This window comes from Cibotium barometz, chromosome 19 (genome assembly GCF_041138505.1).
Source record: "Cibotium barometz isolate CiBa-2024 chromosome 19, ASM4113850v1, whole genome shotgun sequence".
Lineage (NCBI taxonomy): Eukaryota > Viridiplantae > Streptophyta > Polypodiopsida > Cyatheales > Cibotiaceae > Cibotium > Cibotium barometz.
In genome coordinates, this window is record NC_141064.1 from 17,174,192 (window position 1) to 17,194,849 (window position 20,658).

Below are 20,658 nucleotides of genomic sequence, written 5' to 3' on the forward strand. Positions count from 1 at the left end.
TAAAAAAAAGTGATTAATAATTAATCAAAGATTAATCCTTTCACTAATCTTTTCCTCTTTTACACTAATCAAGGACTCTAATTAACCACTAATCCCTGATTAATTCACACAATTGCGCACATCATTGAATAGAGCAAAGGAATGCTAATCTATATGCATCAACAAATGTGTAAATTAATCTAAAATAAGAGATCAATTAGACTCTTAATTTTGGTCTCTTCTTTTCAGGCAAAATTAAGCAAAGAGTCAAATTTCTCCAATTGATATAATTAGGTATTTTAATACATCTAGATGCTCTCAAAACACTCAAAAACACTAATTTTGACTATTCACGTGATCAATTTAGACTCCAATTAACACATTTTCTAAATTTTTTTTACCTATTGAACATCCCTTAATGACAAAAACCAGTCCATTAAGAGAAATTAGTCGAATTCAAGGGTTTTTTTTATGGTTTTAAAATATTTTTTGAAAGATTAAGCTACTCCTAATGCTTGCTAACACTCTAATGCAAACAATTTCAACAAAAAACACACAATTAAGCTAGAATTAATGATATTAGTTCAACTGAAAGTGTAAATGACAAGGAATATAGAAATTAATTACCTCCTTGGGCATTTTCATATTATGCACAAGCATGACAAGAAGGTAATTAATTTTTATATTCCTTGTCATGCTTGTGTATAATGTATGAAGAGCTTGTTGGTGGCCAAGGCAACTTTTGTGGCTCCTTTCATGGATAAGCAAAAGGTACCACTTCCTTGAAGTCTTAGAGGAGAGCAAGACTTACTCATTGGTGGACCGAGATAACTTTTATGGCTCCTTCCATAGATAAGCAAAATAGATACTACTCCCTTGAAGTCTTATAGAGGAGAGAAAGACTTGCATTTTCTCATTGGTGGGCCGAGGTAACCTTTGTGACTCCTTCCAAGAAGTACCAGGCTCTCTATGAAAAGTTCCAAAAGATTTTTCTTCGGGACAATCTCCCTCCCCAGCTCCCCCCGTCTAGACTGGAGGACCACAAGATAGACCTCCTCCCAGGCTCCGATCCCCCGAGTAAGTTTTCATACCACCTATCCAAAGCAATGGAATCGGAGTTGGACTGCCAACTCCAAGGACTGTTGCAATCTAGCTTCATGCGACCTAATGTGTCACCATTTGCAGCCCCGATCCTGTTCGTCAAGAAAAAAGATGGTTCTTCCAGATTGTGTGTCAATTATCATGCACTCAATCAGCTGACCATCAAGAGTAAGTTCCTGATGCCTCGAATAGATTACATTCTCAAGAGACTGAATGAGACCAAGGTGTTCTCGAAACTGGATTTGAAGAGTGGGTACCACCAGGTTAGGATTGTTGAGGGAGACATCTCCAACATAGCCTTCCGTATGGAACGGGCTGAATTTGTGGCCATGCCTTTTGGCTTGATGAACGTCCCAACCACATTCAGCTGCATGATGATGCAAATATTCAGGGACTTGATTGGAAAGTATATGCTCATATTTTTGGACGACATATTGGTATTTTCAGCTACGGTTGAGAAACATGACATTGATGTGGAGAAAGTTTTGAAGTTATTGAAAAGCAACGAGCTCTATGTCAATGAGAAGAAGTTGGAGTTTTATCATCTGTTTGAGGTTCACTACCTTGGATACTTAATCAATGCGGAGGACATCCGACTTGACCTGGCCAAGAGATAGTCAATTGGGAGATACCAGACGCCACATACAACATCCAATCCTTTGTGGGCATATGCCAAGTATATTCCACCCACATTGACAGATTCTCTAACCTCTCAAATCTACTTAAGAGTGCCAGGACCAGAAGGCAACGGATCCGAATGACTCCACGAGCATTGGAGGCATTCAAGAACCTCATGGTAGCTTTGTCAGAAGCTTCTTGTCTAGCACTTGCCTCGTGGGACGAGCCGTTCCAAGTAATCACCAATGCGAGTAACATCGCGATTGGAACTGTTTTACAACAGAATGGTCATCCAGTAGCTTACATGTCCCATAAGCTACTGCCCATAAAAGAATTACTCGATCTACGATCGGGAACTCCTAGCAGTAATTCAGGCCTTGAAACATTGGAAGCATTTTCTTTATGGCCGGGAATTTGAGGTTCACTGACCATCAGGTATTGCGTTGGATTCAGACCATGCCAAGTGCCCATTGGAGTGACTGTCAACACCACTAGAGTCAATTCTTCCAGCAATTTGGTAGTATGATCGAGTGTTAGCACATTCATCCCCAGTTTCTGCTCATCTTTGGAGTTCCCTTTTGGTCCCTTTTCATGGCCCTTGGTTGTGGACTGACCACCCTATTTTTATATATTTTTCTGGCATTTTTTCCAAGTCGGGTGCTTCATGCCCAGTCGGCCAGCTTCCTCATTTCCAGTCAGCCAACCCTATTTACCTATAAATAGGTGGGCTTGCCTCTTTCAGTTTTCATAGTCTAGTCGTCCTTTTGCCTTATGAGACTGTTCATGTCTCTTGCTTGGGACTGTTTCACTTCAGTATATTCAGCATAGTTACTTCATACCACTTTCCAGAGTCATGAGATACCAAGATCAGAGATGCCTCGGATTATACTTGCTGGAGCTGCATAGACGTAGAGAGGGTCTCTTGAGAGGGAGGGGATCAGAGAGGGAGAGACACCTACAGAGGCAGATCACAGACTTCTTTCGACAGAGATTGAGCAGTCAGGCCAACAGGTATTGCAGCTAGCCCCAGAGTATAGCCGCACCAGAGGTACACTGATTGATCGGGCTATAGAGCTGGGGCGGTCCAAGCGCCCCAAGATGAGAGGCCCATCTCGACACCGACGGAGACTACAACAGAGGATCAGGACCATACTAGCACGGCATGGGAGACGTCGAGTCAGAGTACTCACCATGGAGGACATTGAGGATATCCGCCATCGACCGATGAGAGACATCTTTGGATAGTGATATATATGATGCTTACCTTTGTTGCTGGAGTTTTCCTTCCCAGATGTTATCCATTAGGAGCTCCTAGTACCTTACTTTTCCTCATAGTTGTTGTTTCAGTTTCATTTAGTTGTTTAGTTGTTTTAGCTTTTCTTACACAGACATTGTATCAAATCCACCAATTGTTGTAACCTAGGTCATTTTGGCCTTTGGAAGACGTTAATATATCATTTCATTCTCTCTCTCTCTCTCTCTCTCTCTCTCTCTCTCTCTCTCTCTCTTTCAGCACACCCTAGTGCTTGTATGCTTCCTCTCTGTGCACTCGTTCATGGTATCATCGCTCCCGATTCAGCGTTCATCTGCTGCTCCAGTCAGCGTTACTTTGCTGCCCCAGATCTGCCTCAGTTTTCAGCACCCTCAACTCTGCATTTTTTCTTCTCAAATCTGCTGCTGGTTGGTTGGCTTCTTCCGGCGCTTCTCCACTACAGATTCAGGTCTTCCTTCACCGGTTTGATCCCTGAGAACCCCCTTCTCACCTGTCGGCTGCTCCTTTTCAGGGCTACAACATCTGTTTTGCTACGTTTTCTTCCCTACAGGTGGTTCTTGCAGTTGTTAGTGTTCTGAGTTGAGGATTGGTGGCTTCCGGTACCTCTGGTGGACACTTCTTCCGAGATTGTGCATTTTTCTTATGAGATTGAGCCCAAGCTTTTGTGATGGTTGCCCAGACTACACTTCATATGTTCTCTAAGTCTGCAAAGTTGGATGGTTCCAACTACACTTTGTGGAAGGTGAAGGTGAAATCAGCCTTGCGTGACATGGATCTCTGGGATTGAATTGTTACACCTACCAATGCCACGCCTCCCACCCTTGCTTCCGATAGTGTGACTCAAGCACAGATTGATATTTGGCACGCCAATGATCGTCGTGTTTTCTCTTTTCTGATGTTGAATTGTCAGGATTTTGTTCTCTCTCATGTGCGTACCGCTCAATCATGTGCGTAGTAGGCATTATGCCTCTATGACCAGCATATGGAGGAGCATGGCACTCATCCAAAACCTTTTGCCTCATGTCAGACACCACACATAGACAATTATCTTTCATGAGATAACCCTCTTTGATCACATATGAGGCATGTGCATAACCAGCCATCAAATCAGCCCAAATAGTGGCAAAATCAACATCCGTATGATACAAATCACGCATGGTAGACAAGTCCCCATGAGAGGCAACCGAGATAGCTGCTACATACGGCTTTCGTGACAATGCATTGGGCACTACATTCTTCTTTCCCGGGGTGTGCAAGATCTGAAAATGAAACATAGAGAGGAAATTGGCCATCCTCATATGCTTCTCTAATAACTTAGTTTGAGTAAGAAAATACCTCAAACTCTGGTGATCTGTCTTCACAGTGAAATCAGCCCCAAGAAGGTAATGTTTCCATATAGTAAGTGCATGAATTACAGCCAAGAGCTCTTTCTCATAAATGCCAAGAGATAGCTCTGCATCATGCAATCTACGACTCTCATAAGCCACGGCATGTCCCTCTTGATTAAGGACAGCCCCTATGCAATTTCCAGATGCATCACATTCCACACAAAAAGGCTTTTGTAAATCCGGAACGATCAACACTAGACCATGAGTAGTTACATCTTTCAATTTGAGGAATGCATCTCTCTCTACATTAGTCCATTTGAACACGGCCTTCTTCTTTGTCAAATCATGCAAAGGAGAAGCAATCCATGCAAAGTGCCGAATGAACCTGCAGTAGTAAGAGCATAATCCAAGAAAACTACAGATCTCATCATGCACGGAACTCAATTCGGGCCAATTCCGAATTGCATCAATCTTTGCAGGATCCATCCGCACTCCATCTTTGGACACAATATGCCCAAGATAATGTATCTCTGACAAGAAGAACTCACTCTTCTTTGCATTTATGAAGAGTTTATGCTTATGGAGCTCTTCAAAAACAATAGCCAAATGAGCTTTATGTTCTTCTTCGGTCTTCGAGAAGACTAGGATGCCATCAAAGAAGACACCTATAAATTTCCTGTTCCCACGGAATATGCGATCCATCATTCTATTGAATGTAGCCGGGGCATTTGTAAGACCAAAAGGCATAACAAGATACTCATAAAGCCCAAAAGTTGTCTTGAAAGCAATTTTGTGTACATCCTCAGGCACTACACGCACTTGATGATATCCACTCTTGAGATCAATTCGGCTAAAGCATGCCGATCCATCCAACTTGTCAAGGATGTCGTCTATGCGTGGAATCGAAAACCGATTCTTGATGGTAAGCTTATTCAAAGCTCTATAATCCACACACATACGAAAGGATCCATCCTTCTTTTGAACTAAGAGGACGGGTGAACAATATGGGGAAGAGCTGGCTGAACCAAACCCTTCTCAAGAAGCTCATTTACTTACTTCATGATCTCCTCTTTTTGGGATGCACTTACACGATAGGCTAGCCTATTAGGTGGTGAGCTACCCGGCACAAGATCAATGCGATGATCTTCCGGTCGTACATGTGGTAACTCATTTGGTAACTCATCAGCAAAACAATCATTGTGCTCTTGCAAAAATTTCAGCCTATCATTACAAAGAGTGTTTACATGTACATCATTTTCCTCAACAGGATCTCGTACAAAAATCAAGTACGCAAAAATACTCTTTTTCATTACTTTCTTAATTTGTACATGAGATACAAGGGGAATGGTATCACCCTCTTCACCAGCATCAATTACATGTTCTCGGCCTTTATGCATGAAGGTGATCCTGTTAGTCTTGTAAGCCTTGCACGGATCAATACGTGTGCCAAGGCTTTCCAAGCAATACATCACAGCCATTCAAAGGCGCCACAAGAAAATCCTCATGATCCACATAGCCTTGAATGTGTATGCACAACTTGCCAAAAATAGGCATGACCTGCACTTCTCTACCAACAAAGGCAGCCCCTGCTTCAATTTGAGGACCCATGTCCTCCACTTCAATACCCAAAGCAGCTGCCATCTGAGTGGATATGAAATTCTCCGTTGCACAATCATCAAACATAAACAAAGCGGGCTGATTCTTGAGTTGTCCCCAAGCTTTGCATACAACCCTAACTCTGCTATCATGTGAAGTGTTGCCCTGCACATCCGGAACCATATGCACATTAGGCTTCGGTACATTAGCATTTTCAGCTTTGTTCTTCTTATTTGGGCATGCTCTTGCCATGTGCTCAGTGCTGCCACAAGTAAAGCATTTGCCTTCACGCATATATTGCTCCTTCTTCTCAGCACTAAGACCACAGTTTGCCGGCTTATAAGGGCGCTTTTTAGCAAACTTATTTTCAGCTTTTGGACCTGATTTGGCTTGGTTTTCCCTTTTAGGTGGCTGTCCATCATTTTGCAGGTTTTGGACAGCCCTCTCTTTGCCTTGAAATGAGGGTTTAGCCTTATTGGATCGACTCAATTTGAGTTCCAATTGCTCGGTGGCGGTGGCGGTGGCGGCTGCGATTAATTGGTGTAAGGTATGACCAGGATACATTTGTAATCCCGCTTTGTACACGGGTTGCAATCCCGATTGAAACCTTCTCTTCCTTTCCGCCTCGGTGACATGCATAAATGGAGACACCTCCAAGAGCACTTTCCAAAACTTCTGTACATATGCATTTACCGATTCCCCCTCATTTTGCTTTACCCAATCCCACTTCATTGTTATCTCATTCAATGCATTGGGAGGCAAGAATTGAGCATAGAACCTCTCCTTGAACTCTTCCCATGATCTAACAGGATTCGGTGAGAGCTTCTCCGTGAGCCACCAATGGGCAGCAGTGCCTTTCATGAATTGTAACTGGCATCATTTTTGGACCAAAAGGTGATGCATAAGGCATAGATACATGTGCCTTGTAAGCATGAGCCTGTAAGCATAAGGCATAGATACATGTGCCCTGTAAGCATGAGCCTGTAAGCATGAGGCATGGCTGGCCCCTCAACATGCATTGATACATTTTCAGCCATAGCTTCTGCCTCACGAGCACACTCGAAGGCATGAGTGGCATGAGAGATACGCGGAATATCTACACCAACATAAAATTGCAGCCCATGTTGCATGTGTTGTGCATATACATTTTCAGCCGGCAATGGCATTTGACATACATTTTGACCACTGCCATTAACATTGTATCCTTCACGGGCTACATAAGGTATTCCTGCATGGCGTGAAGTCACTGATTGTTCCTCTCCCATAGCATGGAGATTTATCCTCTTAGACATAAGTTCTTGTTCGGGCACCAGTGGGGATTCCAAGACATGTGGGATGGTTTCCTTTTCTGCATAGGCATCCTCGGTACAAGCCAAGTATGCACGTGCTGCATCCCTCGGTTGCATGTACAACTCTTGAGCAATCATTGTCATTGCATGATCCATATAAGATTCAGCTTTCTTGGCCTTCAAACGATCATGTACCAATGGATCCTCGCGGCGATAGAGATTCAATTCTTCTTGTTGTGCATGGAGAAGAGCCTGCATACGAGTAAGTTCAGCCCTCAAGACTATGGACTCTTCTTCTTGCATCTTCTCTTTGCCACGGGACGGCTGTCCCACATATTCATGTTCCCTATTGTGCACCACATGAGTTTGCTCATCCTGTAAAGCATTGGAGACATGCATTTCATTGTCCCTGCCTCTTGTATTAGCATCTCCAACATTCATTGTATGGCTGTCCATAATGTTCCAAGTGTAGAGATAGCTAGTGTTCACGGTGATCGTCTCTCACGATAGAAGTGAAAGAGAACCGTATGCTCTGATACCAATGTGACTTAGTTGAACACAATGCTAATCAATACACTTAAATACACTAAGATTTGAAGGACACTTGCTCAAATACAAGAAGTAAATTGTTGAATTGACAAGAGACACACAATGAGCCGGAACGGCCGACCCCTCCCTTGAGTAAATTGTATTACTATTGGAGAAATTCAATACATAGCTTCACGGGCATCCATTGCCAAATCCTCCATGCCAATGCATATGAAATTCAGCATTTAGAAAACAATGGTATGTAGATCACCAAGGAGCTGCCTTGATGCCCGCCCAACTTCAGTGCCCATATTCTCTACCATTGGCTCTATGTTCTACCAAGCAAGGTAGCAACATCTTCAAGAGCACATAGGACAAGAGAAATACTACACAGGGCGGCTAAACAAGGAGTCCTACCCTTCTACTGAATAAGTAACGACAACACATTGTCCAATTAGCTTACCAGTCTTCATAGAAGTTGTTGCAAGCGAAAGCCTTCGGGTTGGAAGCTTTAGAAGTGTTGATATCTTCGATTTGCCGCAATCCTTCGCGACAAAAGTCTTCAAGAGGATGAAGGGAACCCTGGGAAAGCTTCCCCTATGGTTCAACTTGAGAAAAGAAGGCTGAAATTAGGGTTTTCAGCAAAAAAAAGACCAAAAATTACAGCAAAAATGAGAGCTGTTTTGCTGAATTTCAGTCATCATTGGGAGTGAGTAGGAGAGTGATTAGCACTTGGAAACACTCTTGGAAGCTTGGAAAACACCCTAGCAAGTTGGGTATGGCTATGGAGAGCTTGGAAATGGAGAGAAATGGTGGAAAAACAGAGTTTTCAGCCTCCAAAAATCCTCATCAAGAGAAAACACGAATTTTCTCTGAATAAGTAAGTGAATTGGGATCCAATCAGGTGAGGGGACATGGGGAGATGCCCATTTATGAGTAAAAAGGGACGATCAGGTCCCTTGTCCGCCTCGGAACTTCAGTGAGTGTGAACTTGGAAGCGGTCATAATTTATAAGTGACTTTTGGGCGCCCAAACTTTAATGAAGTGGGAACGCACTCACTTATAAATATTGGCTAAGTCCTAAGGGCTATTTGAGCCTAGATTGGGTAATACTTACCACCTGTTCACATGCCACACAACCATGTCAGCAGACAGTTTCACACGCACGGTTCACGGGGACGGGCGTCCCCTAGCCCGGAACTACACATAGGTCATGCAGGCATGAAAACACCATGCAATTTCATTTGCAGGCAAGCACATAAAGATGCTATGCAATGCAGCATTGGCATGAGCAATTTCCGTTCATGAAACCATATAAGATCAGGCGCTTCCAGGCAAGTATACGCGATACCAGACCCAGTGGAAAGCCAATCCTCCAGGCGTTTCCGGGCATGTACACAAAGGCACAAGTCCCAGCGGAAAGCCAAGTCCTCCGGATATTCCGGGTATGATAACGTCAAGTCCCAGCGGAATATCATATCCAACTATACAGCATGACACGTGTCAATCACATGCATAGGCACATTCCATAAGCCATGGACACCAGTCCAATATATACATAGTGTGAAAGCAAGAGTGAACCATTCAGGTGGCCAAATGGTGACACTTGGACTCATCACGCATAAACTTAGGTGGCTGTCCACCCTTTTTCTGCTCGTTTCCAATTTTCCAGCTCTGAATTTTCCGTTGTATGAGCTGAATTCTTGTCTTTTTGACGCTCCCTTGCCATGCAACTCCTTAGAAATAGTGGCTAAGTATATGAGCTCCTGTAAGGTGTTGTGGGGATACACTGCAAGGTTCTTTTGAATGATTCATTGCAACCCTGACTCAAACTTCCTTTTCTTCTCATCCTCACTAATCATCATGAAAGGTGTGACTTTGAGAAGAATCCGCCAAAACTTTGAAACATAAGAGGAAACGGATTCGCCTTCATCCTGTGTTAGCCAATCCCATTCCTTTCGTACATCCTTCTCGAAGTGAGGAGGAAGGGACTGATCATAAAATTGCTCTTTGAAAGCACTCCATGTACGGGCAGTTGTCCTATCCAAAAGCTTTGCCATCCACCAATCACTTGCAGTCTCTTTAAGATGCATACCCACATGCTTGAGCATAGATTTCTCAGTAAATTCCTCATTGCAAAAGGCTATCTTAAATTGCCTTATGAAAGCAAGTGCCTTGGTAGCTCTCGAATTTGATGTCCTTGTTCCCTGACTTGAACTCTTTGGCCTTCTTGCTATGACGAGCATCTCGACACTCTAATATGTCATCCTCCTCGTCATGTCTACGATGGCGACAGTGCCCAGATCTAGGGCTGATTTCCCATGTAACACCTTCCACTCTGGATGGAACTTTAGGAGCAAGAACATACCTAGAAGATGGAGACACCACCGACAATGCATGAAGATCTTCTGCATCTCTCAAATGGGCTGAAAACCCCTCATCATCCCCACAAGCTGCATGTCGATGTACATCATCTCCTCGGGCTGCATGCCCCCTCATCTGTTGCTCGGGCTGCATGCCCCCTCAAAACACTTGCTCGGGCTGCATGCCCACTTACATCACTTGCTCGGGCTGCATGCCCTCTTACATTACTGGTGCGAGCTGCATGCCCTCTCACAACATCATTGGAGTTCCCTTCACGGGATAGCCTACGAGGCTGCCGTGTGAAGACCTACTTGCCCTCATCATCGGAAACAACATCGCCACGGCTTTTTAAATAAGCAACAGCTAACTCTCGAGGTTTGTCGATTCCCATCTGTTGGGCAATTGCATCAAAAGTGACCACATCAACCTTGACATGAGACTTTAATTCAATGGCCCTCTGTACATCAGGATCTCTTTGCAAAGCACGGAGCTCTTCAAGCTCATTCATCAAGGCATCAATATCCTGCTGATCCTCAGCCCTAGCGGACAACAGTGGATCGTTATCCGCCAAAGCCCCAACATGATCCCTGTCTCTATCTTCGTCCTGCATACGGTGAGTACGGGTGATAAGAGTCCTCCACAGAATGATCTGACTAACTGGCCATAATATATCTTCCAGCTTTTCAAAAAGAAAAGAATTCTCCGTGCCCCGGAATCGCTCTCTACTAGTTCCCCAAGTATGATACCGAATAGACTGCAAGGGTGCAACAGTGCCCCTACAAGAGGGCCACGAAGTCTTTCCACACGCTCACTGCCGCTTAAACCAAAAGCAACCTCTTTCGAGGCGCGACAATAAGACAAGGGCTACTTCAGAATCCCAACCTTCTCTCATGGATAATGACTCCTTACAGCCATATCGAGCATCATATTAGGCACAACTCTGGAGAGCCAAGCTCTGATACCAATGTAAACGGATGGGCAACTGTACACGGAAAATCTTATCAATCATGAAAACTAAAAATACATATGAGCATGCCAAACAAAAAGAGATGACAAATCTGCATAGTACACCACACTAGGGGCCAGAAGATGGGCTGAAACTCCCCCCCCCCCCCCCCCCCCCATTTATGGTTAGATTAACAAAAAGGAGTCTGCTTCCAATACAACTTTGCGGGTGTCCAAGGTTCACCATTGGCTGCACCTGTTTCTTCCAATACAATATGAAAACAAGAAAACATAACATAAACTGAATTTGTTGATAATTCTCAGCACAAGTGAGCATTCCCAGTATCAAGCACATGCAAGACAACTATGGATAGCCCACAGCACTCCCACATCAGCCCGGGACAACTCAACATCGTCGTCTTCTTCCTGTCTGGTCATAGAGCAAGTCGACCAACCCTCAAAGGTTGTTTTCAGCAGTCAGCCAACCCTTAGTAGCCTCAAAAGAAATCAACCAGCAGCTGTACACAAGCCTACAGGCCCCCGCTCAGAAGGAAAACTGTCCAGATGCCCTCGAACAGCTCTTTCTCTCTGTTTTTATGGTCTGTTCAAGCTGTAAATCAGCTGGCCAGCAGTGGAGAACATGCAGAAGGGGTCGGCCAGCACCTCCCATGCACCTTGTTAGGTTTTTGTCGCGATAGAAGGCTGTAAACAGCCTACAGAAGTAGTCGACCAGCTCCCATGCACCAAGAAAAGCAGGCGCCTCACATAAAACTGGAGTCTTACTCAAGATTAGAGCTCCTCCGCCAGTTTTAGCTCCCACATGTGCTTTTTAGGTCCAGAAGGGGGCGCCTACTTGAAGGAGGCTCAAATATTGTCCAATGCCCAGCTTTTGGCCGCCAAGTGTATTAAGTAAGTCCTACTCAATGTGTACTCACTTCTAAGTTGTCCGGCCACTTATAAGTGAGTGTGAACCTACATCAATAATTATTAGCATGTGAACTCATAAAGCTGTAAATTGAGTTTTTGGGAATACTTACCACCTGCAAAACACATGTAGACCACCTGTCAGTCCCAAACAGGTGTGCACATACACATCCACAAGGTGCCCAGGTGTCCCCGGCCCCATGGACAACGCAGGCAGAAATCTCAAGCATTGTCCAGGCAAACAATACAAGTCATTTAAAGATAAAATCAAAGTCATGCACACACATGAGTGCAGCTAGACTGGAAAAAACACCTATCTGCTCAGTTGTCTCCGATTAAATGTCCAGGGCTCATGATCCTTCTGGAACCTTCCCAGCACATAAATACAAAAGATCTCTAGGATAGCTAGTCCCAGGGAATTACATCATGTCAGGCTCCGTGAGCCATAGATGTACTATCATGTCAGGCTACACCAGCCATACATGTACTGTCATGTCAAGCTCCATATGCCACATACACACACCATGTCAAGCTACACCAGCCATACATGTATGTCATGTCAGGCTCCACATGCCACACATGAACAGTAGAAAAATAGAAGCTGTAAGGAATTTTGTGACAAATAGAAGCTGTAAGGAATTTTGTGACAGTGAAAGCTCCTCGTGGGAAGAAGATAGGGTTGTTACAGCCTTTACCCATTCCCGAAGAACCTTTCCAAGATATATTGATGGATTTTGTCACAAATCTGCCTCCCACTCCAGGTAAGCATAATACTCAGTACTTAACTATTATTGATAGATTTAGCGAATTTGTTATGCTTATTCCATGAAGGGCCAATGTGACCGCCAAAGATGCTACCCATTTGTTCATTCGGCATTGGTACCCGATTTTCGACATTCCTAGGACCATAGTGTTACACTGACATGCCAAATTTACTAGTCATTTTTGGAGGGCATTGTTGTTAGCACATTCATCTCCAGTTTCTGCCCATTTCTCGTGTCCTTTTGGTCCCTTTTGTATGGCCCTTGGTTGTGGGCTGACCACCCCTATTTTACATATTTTTCTGGAATTTTTCCCAGCCCATTTGGTATTTTCCCAATCGGCCACCTTCTCAGCTCTAGTCGGCCAGCTTATTCAGCTCCAGTCAACCAACTCTCCTCACCTATAAATAGGTGGGGCTGGCCTCTCATTTCTCATTCAGTCTTGTACATATTTTGCTCCCTCACTTATGAGACTTCTAGTGTCTCTTGCTTGGGACTGTTTTGCTTCAATATATTCAGCATAGTTGCTCCGTATCTCTCTCTCTCTTGCACTCTCTATTCAGCACACTCTAGTGCCACTTTGCTTCCGCTATGTGCACTCTTTCAATTGTTTGATAATTTTTGTAATAAACTGAACTATTCCAATGCGTTTCACCCACAAACTGATGGCCAGACAGAAATCTAAAACATTTGGCCTTCGATGTGCTGAAGTGTTATGTCCTCAATTAGCAAGGTAAGTGGGAATCATATTTTACTTTAGTTCAAGCAGTTTTGAATGATTCATTTTCTTCAGCTATTGGCAAGACTCCGTATGCAGCAGCGTTTGGAAGACCATTACAATCGCTATTGACCATAACCTCGTCTTCAATACCTAAAGCAAACAGAATGACGGAGTCTTACCAAGAGATTTTGGAGCTAGTTAAAGACAAGTTGGCTAAAGTATGTGAGGCCTACACTCGACATGCCAATAAAGACCGAAGGCATGTGTAGTTCTCGGAAGCAGGGTTTATCTTCGGATTATGAAGCAACGACAGAAACAGGTGGGCAAGCGATGCCCAGACTTATCGTTCAGGAGCTTCGGACCTTTTCCTATCTAGAGAAAGACCAATGAGGTGTCAATGAAGTTGAAGCTACCTCCAAGTTGGACTATGCACAATGTGTTCCATGTCCATGTCTATTGGCTAAAACCATATGTAGGTCCAATCCCTTCAGAAGTTAAAGACGAAGCGGAACCAAACACAATTGACGAAGCTAAAGTGATGGTTCTTGAACAGATCCTTTTGCACCGCTTCAAGCATGGCTCCAACCGAAGACAAAGACAGTTCCGCACAAAGTTTCAAGACCGAGGGACTCACGAAGCTATTTGGCTTGACAAAGACTTCTTCAAAGACTATCCAACTTTATTGACGGACTATCTGGAGGCTATGCAACTTCCGTCAAGTTAATCAGAAGGGGATGTCATGTGCATCCCGCACTTGGATGCCACGTGGACATATCTGAACAGAAGGTGCAGGACCTGGAGTGGAAACTAGTCCCTTGTGAGCCCCAATCCGGGACAAGTCAGCCAGGGTTCCGCTCTAAGCATCCAAGGTCAAGTATACAAGTCCCATACATGGTCTTGGAGGTGTGCATTGTCGTGCACATGAAGCAATGCCAATCGTATTGTGAGTCTCCCTTTGGAATGATGTCAGGTGTTGTGAGAGTGTCAAGTTTGCAGCCAAACACCAAGCATCTCTATAGGAAGCATGTAGGTTGCATGTAGAATGGGGCCAGCCCTTAGGGCTACCCCAGAGAAGGGATGGAATCCCTTGCATTGGACATGGGGTAGGCCTTAGGCCACCCCAAGGGGCCAACAAGGCCCATGACTTTGCCCACCAGCCCATTGAAGGGCTAGGCAGGCTGTCGGCCAGCCCATGGGGCTTGGCCAGGGCAGATTGGCTGCCCAGCAACCAACGCATTACGCAAGGCTTGGACAGCAAGCGTAGGGCGGCCAGCCACAACAATGTGAAAACACATGATAAAAAAGCATACAACCTAGTCGTGGTGGGGAAAATATCAGCCGGCAGCCGATCGCTGTAAGAGCCAGCCGACCAACATTTTTTAGGGCTATAAATAGCAAAGGCATAAATCCAGTCAAGTATCTCATAATTCACAAAGGATTGCTGAATTCCAAGGGCCAGGACAGCCAAGGGGAGCTCTCAGCCAACGAGGCCCAATACTGTATCTGACTCCCTCCCTCTCTCTCTCTCTCTCTCTCTCTCTCTCTCTCTCTCTCTCTCTCTCTCTCTCTCCAAGCTGGGTTCGGACCACTTTCTAGGACCGGATTAGAGATGCCTGGGACTTTTTCTTCTAGAGCTCCGCAGACACAGAGAGTCCTTAGTGAGATCCAAATCAGCTGTACTTGCTCGAGGACAAGCACACAGAGCTCTCACCGACTTCTTCCATACCAGCACTCCGAGGGCCAATCCACCCACCATACCTGGACCACAGGCTAGTGCAGGAGCTCGGCCGAGAGGTGTGACACTCAACAGAGCCACTAAGTTATGCAGAGATCAAAACCCCAGACCCCATGGCCCTCGCCCACAGCCATGCCACCACAGGAGGATTCGGGCCATCATCTCCCATCATCGCAGGACCTTATCACGCCGGCTCAGTTTTACCACCTTGGGCACCATGTCACAGTGGCCCATGAGGGATGTATTAGGGTGATATGAGAGCTCTCTACTCATGTACCTACATCAGATTTTATAGTTCTAGATTTTTGTTATCTTTCTTTATTACTATTTTGTACCTAGGACGATGTACCTCATGTATATGATGTAACCTTTTGGTCTCATAGGTCATTTTGGCCTTTTGAAGACGTTAATACAACTCTCTCTCTCTCTCTCTCTCTCTCTCTCTCTCTCTCTCTCTCTCTCTCTCTCTCTCTCTCTCTCTCTCTCTCTCTCTCTCTCTCTCTCTCTATATATATATATATATATATATATGTTGTGCGTTATCTTCGTCGCGAAAGATTGCTGAATTCTGAACATTGAAATTACCAATTCTATCCACCGAGCTTCCGCATGTTACGGAACATGTACAGTGTGCACTGGCATTTCCGGGCACACGTCTGGCATATCAGAAAGTGCAGAATTGGAGTCCTAGATACTCGGATCCCACACACTGGGTCACAAATGGGCACGAATACTAGGATCCCGGGCGCTCGGATCCACACACTAGCCTCAATACGGGTGGCAGGAAGGTTGTCTGGTCCTCCCCGTAAATTAGCACGAGACTGGAGAAGACCATTTGGGTGGCCAAATGGTCAAAGTGGGCAAGCATTGTCCAAAGCTCTCTTTGGCTCATTTCCCATTGTGAAGAAGATCAGTGATGTCTCCATGAAATTGAAGTTACCAGACAGTCGGCTATGCATGATGTCTTCCACGTCTCATGGTTGAAACCATTGAGACCGTTTTTACGCCGTTCAAGGAAACCTTGAACTTGAGGCACTAACGAAACCGTTTTTGTTCCAGGAGTACCCACATATATTGGCGGACTACTTGGAAGCCATTCAACTTTCGCCAAGCTAAGCAGGAGGGAATATCACATGCACACACCCATGCACTGAGATGCTATGTGAGACTGGCTCATCATCAATGCTACATTTGTACATCAGTAGAACCTTTTAGGGATTTATTTGTCATATGTCGTGACCCCATAGTGAGTTCTAGTCCAAGGGACATGTCAAGCACGAGCTACGTAGGTCACATTTGAAGCCTTGGGTATCAGTATGTGTCACTTAACCCACTTGGGGAACACAGCATTTAGGTCATCCTAGGGTAGACACATGTAGCAAGCATGTAGAAGCAAAGACTTAGGCTAGCCTTTAGCAAGCATGTAGAAGCAAAGACTTAGGCTAGCCTTTAGCCAGCCTTAGGAAGCCTTGCATATGGGCTACCCAATGGCCAGTCCATGGGCATCAAGCCTAGTCGGCCAGCATGCCCAACATGGGAGAGGCCAAGTCAGCTAACATGCCAAGGGAGAAGCTCGTCGGCTAGCAAACAAAGACCTACAGCAAAAAATAAGGCACCTTTAAGAATGTAGAGTGTGATGGATTGGCGAATATATATTCTTTATAGCCCTAGAAATTTAGGAATTTGGGGTGAATCTTTTGGATTTCTTAAAAAGAAGGATACTACCTAATGTATTTTTGGCGAATATTTCTTAAAAAACTGAAAAGTTTGTAAAAAGTTGGGCAAATCTTTTTAAAAAGGAGCCAAACAATTTTGGAGACCCTTGAAAAATAGCCAATTGGCTATAGCCCCTAATTTTTTCCTTGGCAGCCACGTGTATGGAAATTCTTTGCATAATAGTCATTTTTCAGCATGTCGTGGGCAGGCCAACAGAATATGAGAAAGCCAACTTGTTGTGGGTGTGCATATATAAGCCGCCCTAAGTCCCATTCATGGAATCATCTCTCTCTTGCATAATTCAGCAGTGAACAAAGTAGCTACCATGTGTGCCTTAGTCCCATGACTTGTACATGCATACCTTCAGCAGAGCACCCTCAGCGTGCTACAGTCCAAGTTATCTTCAGCATTCAGTCATGAGTCCTGCATTCCCTCAGCAGATCTGGGTGTGCATAGACTCCCGAAGTGGCTTCTAAAGTGCCTTCATGGTTCAGCCGACATTTGGTCTTCTTCCTCCTTGCATTTGACATTTAATAGTCAAACCGTCATCCATAAGTTCTTGGTGAAGTCCACATTGTAAATAAGTTCTCCAAAGTAATAAAAGTAAATACTCCTACTTGCAGGAGGGGGGCCCTTAAGTGGGTAGTTGGCACCCAATCTGGTGTCAACTCTCCATCTTCTATCTCTACATGCTACACGTACCTACTTCTGGTCATATGGCCCTTGCAATAGAAATGCTTGCCCTTTGTCTTCTTCTTCTTCAAATAAGAGAGGTTATTTAAGCCCTTTCCTTTTTAGTGCTGGTGGAGAACGCTTGGTCTTAGTTCTCGCATGCCTTGAGCCACATCTCCTCCTCTACAAGAAGGGCATTGAAGTCCTCCATACAGGCTGGTTGATGTGCATTTTTCTGTAAACACTGATTTGGGACTGGTCTGGACCTCCTTGTGCCTTGCGTTAATGGATGAGGGCTGCTTCTAACAGTCAAAACTGAGACAAGAGGTCCTCTTTGCAGTCGTCAAAGCTGTGACAAAAATTGGCTGCCAACACACTGGGACAGTGTGTTAAATGCTATAGTTATTGCAGCCATCTGAGCACTAAAGTTGAGTCTGAAGGTTCATGATGTTTGACTTTTTCGTGTCTCAAACTGATTCTTCAGAATCTCCCACCTTTGGAAAACATGAAAACATGCTGAACTAGAGTCGACACAAAGTCTCTGAATGCTCATCATGATAGCTCAAAAGATATCCACATCTCTCCCCATCCAGGTCAAAACAAAGGCCAGGTTAACTGGCAACATCCGAGGGCATATACATTGGTTCCCATGGCGGTCTCCCCTTTAGTTTTCTGTTCAAGAGGGGATAGTTGGTGCCGTCTAGCTTTTCCTCACAGCCGAAAGGTGGTGGGTGGATTCTAGTGGTGTTTGCAGCCATTTTTCCAGGTCTTCTAAAAGACAGGATCAAGCAAAATAGCCTTATATCAAGCCAAAGCTCTAATACCATATAGCATGTAGTGACATGTGGTCTACACAAAACAATATTTGCCATTTTTCCAGGTCTTCTGAAAGACAACACCAAGTAAAATAGCCTTGTAACAAGCCAAAGCTCCAATACCATGTAACATGTGGTGTCTTGTGTTGTACACAAAACAACACTTGCCAATGCACAATCTTTCTGAATACAAGATGTGAAGCACAAATTGAACAATAACAGAGATGGGGAATAAACTACTATATTACTCCTGAAACATGATTCAACAGATGACTGAAAGTTTCCCACCTGTATGCTCTCATGAAGGGAGTTCTGATCGCTGGATTGGAACTACTAAGACGTCAGCTGTGCGCTAAAGGAAACTAGGGTGTCATACACAAAGAAGGAAGAGTAATGGCATGGGCTAGGACCAAATTACTTTTCAGCATTCCTGAGACATGTTTGGCCTAGCTCAGCCCGAACGATGTGCTTCATCATGACTGGGCCCAACCAACCATAACCAAGCCACATGCTAATAATCATAAAAAACTGTTTTTCTTGACACCCATTTGGAACCCACAACTTGAGCACAAGATATATATATATACATAGATGAATCTAGGAACATGCCCAAATTCACCTTTTAGGAACGTGCATGGTAGTTAACCCACAAGACTATATAACTATCAACTCCATTATGCATAGTATGGACTAGATACTACGACAAGATATCCTAAATAAATACCCTCAACCCTATGTGTGTCCAGATACATGAACATCCATCCACACTAGCATTTAGCCGATTCAGCACTGTACAAACCAGGATGCTCCACCATGGCTATGCCACATAATGGGCCTTGCAAAAAAGAGCTAGACAGAGATTACAACATTGATCTCTAACACACAATTGTAAAAACCAAAATTAAGAACGGTTTTAGTTTCCTAAGACTGACCTTTTGATTCAACTAATGATAGGAGCAACATACCACATGATTTCTGATGCAGAATTGGCAGGTAAAGATTCATCCACTCGAAGACATTCGATTCCAGTTAATAGTACCTAACCACCATTCATATATGGAAGACTGAGCCCACACGGCCAAAATTTACATGTTACTGGAAACAAAAACATATACTCACAGATATGAGCTTTTGGAGCTTGATTGAGATCCGCACTAATCCTGTGAGCATCACAGTTGCGGCCAACACAAGTGCTATAACGTCTGCTCTTGACTGTGCGCTTGGAATTATTGGTTAAAAACATGAGATAAATTCCCGATTAAAAAGAATTCCCTACCAGTGAGAAAAAACCGAGAATCATAAAATGCAGTAATTCCTCTCACCAGTTTGGCCTGAGTAAGATATCTTCGCCTTTTCTAAGCGCAGCATCCCATCATGGTGGGTCGTAAGGCAGTGTGAAAATGAATGGAAAATGTTGTTGGGAGAATGCAAAGCCTGTTTGCCATTTCAAACGAGAAACAAGTGAACAGCTTGCACTAAATTTAGTAGGGATAAGCCTATTATGACTTTTTGAAATGTGATATTTTACTATGACAACCAATGAAAAATGAAAACCAATGAAAAATGAAAACCAATGTGATATTTTACTATGACAACCAATGAAAAATAATTAAAAATGAGATTAGAAATTTCTTCTGCAAATTACATGTTATATATACTAGTACTCAACCCGCGCGTTGCTGGAGTATGTAGGCACAACCTTGAGTTCTCCCTCATGCTTCCTGCCATGGCACAGTTAACTTCTCCATCTCAACATGGCCTACACAACCTCAATAAGGAGTGGGCATCTTATGAAGGGGCTACCAGCACATAGAAAGAAGCTAATGTGAGGAAGTGGAGATGGCTTCCAAGGAGGAGGGCACCCCATCACGTTTCACTTGCCTTGCAACACCTTATTGCTGCCACTTCACTTATCAAGGTGTTCACCCATCTCAAGAAGGGAGATCAAATTGGCAGGTTTTCAAGATGATGGTGCTCATTGAGGAGAAGAAGGAAGGGGACATGAATGTCCACAAAGTTGGCATTTGTGCCTGAATGAAAATCTATTAGCATATTATCTCTGAGATGTGCAAGAACGAAGGGGTCAACTGGTCAAAGACCCAATGCAAGTCCAAACGGGACACACTCAACAGTTTTGCCTCTCCACCGTGTGTCTCCTCCGGATCAAGCTTTTGGACCATAGGCATGGATGACAAGAAAGAAACCGGCCTACCACATAAGGACTCCCGATTCGAGGTCTATTTAAAGATGTTCATCAACTGGAATATCCATCTTGGTCCTATCCTTGTTGAGT

At 44.2% G+C, this 20,658-nt stretch overlaps 1 protein-coding gene across 3 annotated transcripts in view; it reads right to left on the minus strand.

Annotated features, from left to right (window-relative positions):
* The window catches only part of CCB4 (cofactor assembly of complex C), a 36,725-nt gene extending 16,883 nt beyond the window's left edge, over positions 1–19,842 (minus strand). The window contains exons 1-3 of one of the 3 annotated variants that reach the window (XM_086813357.1): positions 19,688–19,842; positions 19,485–19,525; positions 19,331–19,404 (exon numbers count right to left, since the gene is read on the minus strand). In XM_086813357.1, the coding sequence (XP_086669483.1) occupies positions 19,331–19,404; positions 19,485–19,525; positions 19,688–19,733 (161 nt within the window). In that variant the 5' untranslated portion in view covers positions 19,734–19,842. Of the gene's footprint in view, positions 1–19,330; positions 19,405–19,484; positions 19,585–19,687 lie in introns of all 3 variants that reach the window. The other 2 variants (XM_086813358.1, XM_086813359.1) reach the window with 2 other exon arrangements.
* Between the last annotated feature and the right edge of the window lie 816 nt (positions 19,843–20,658).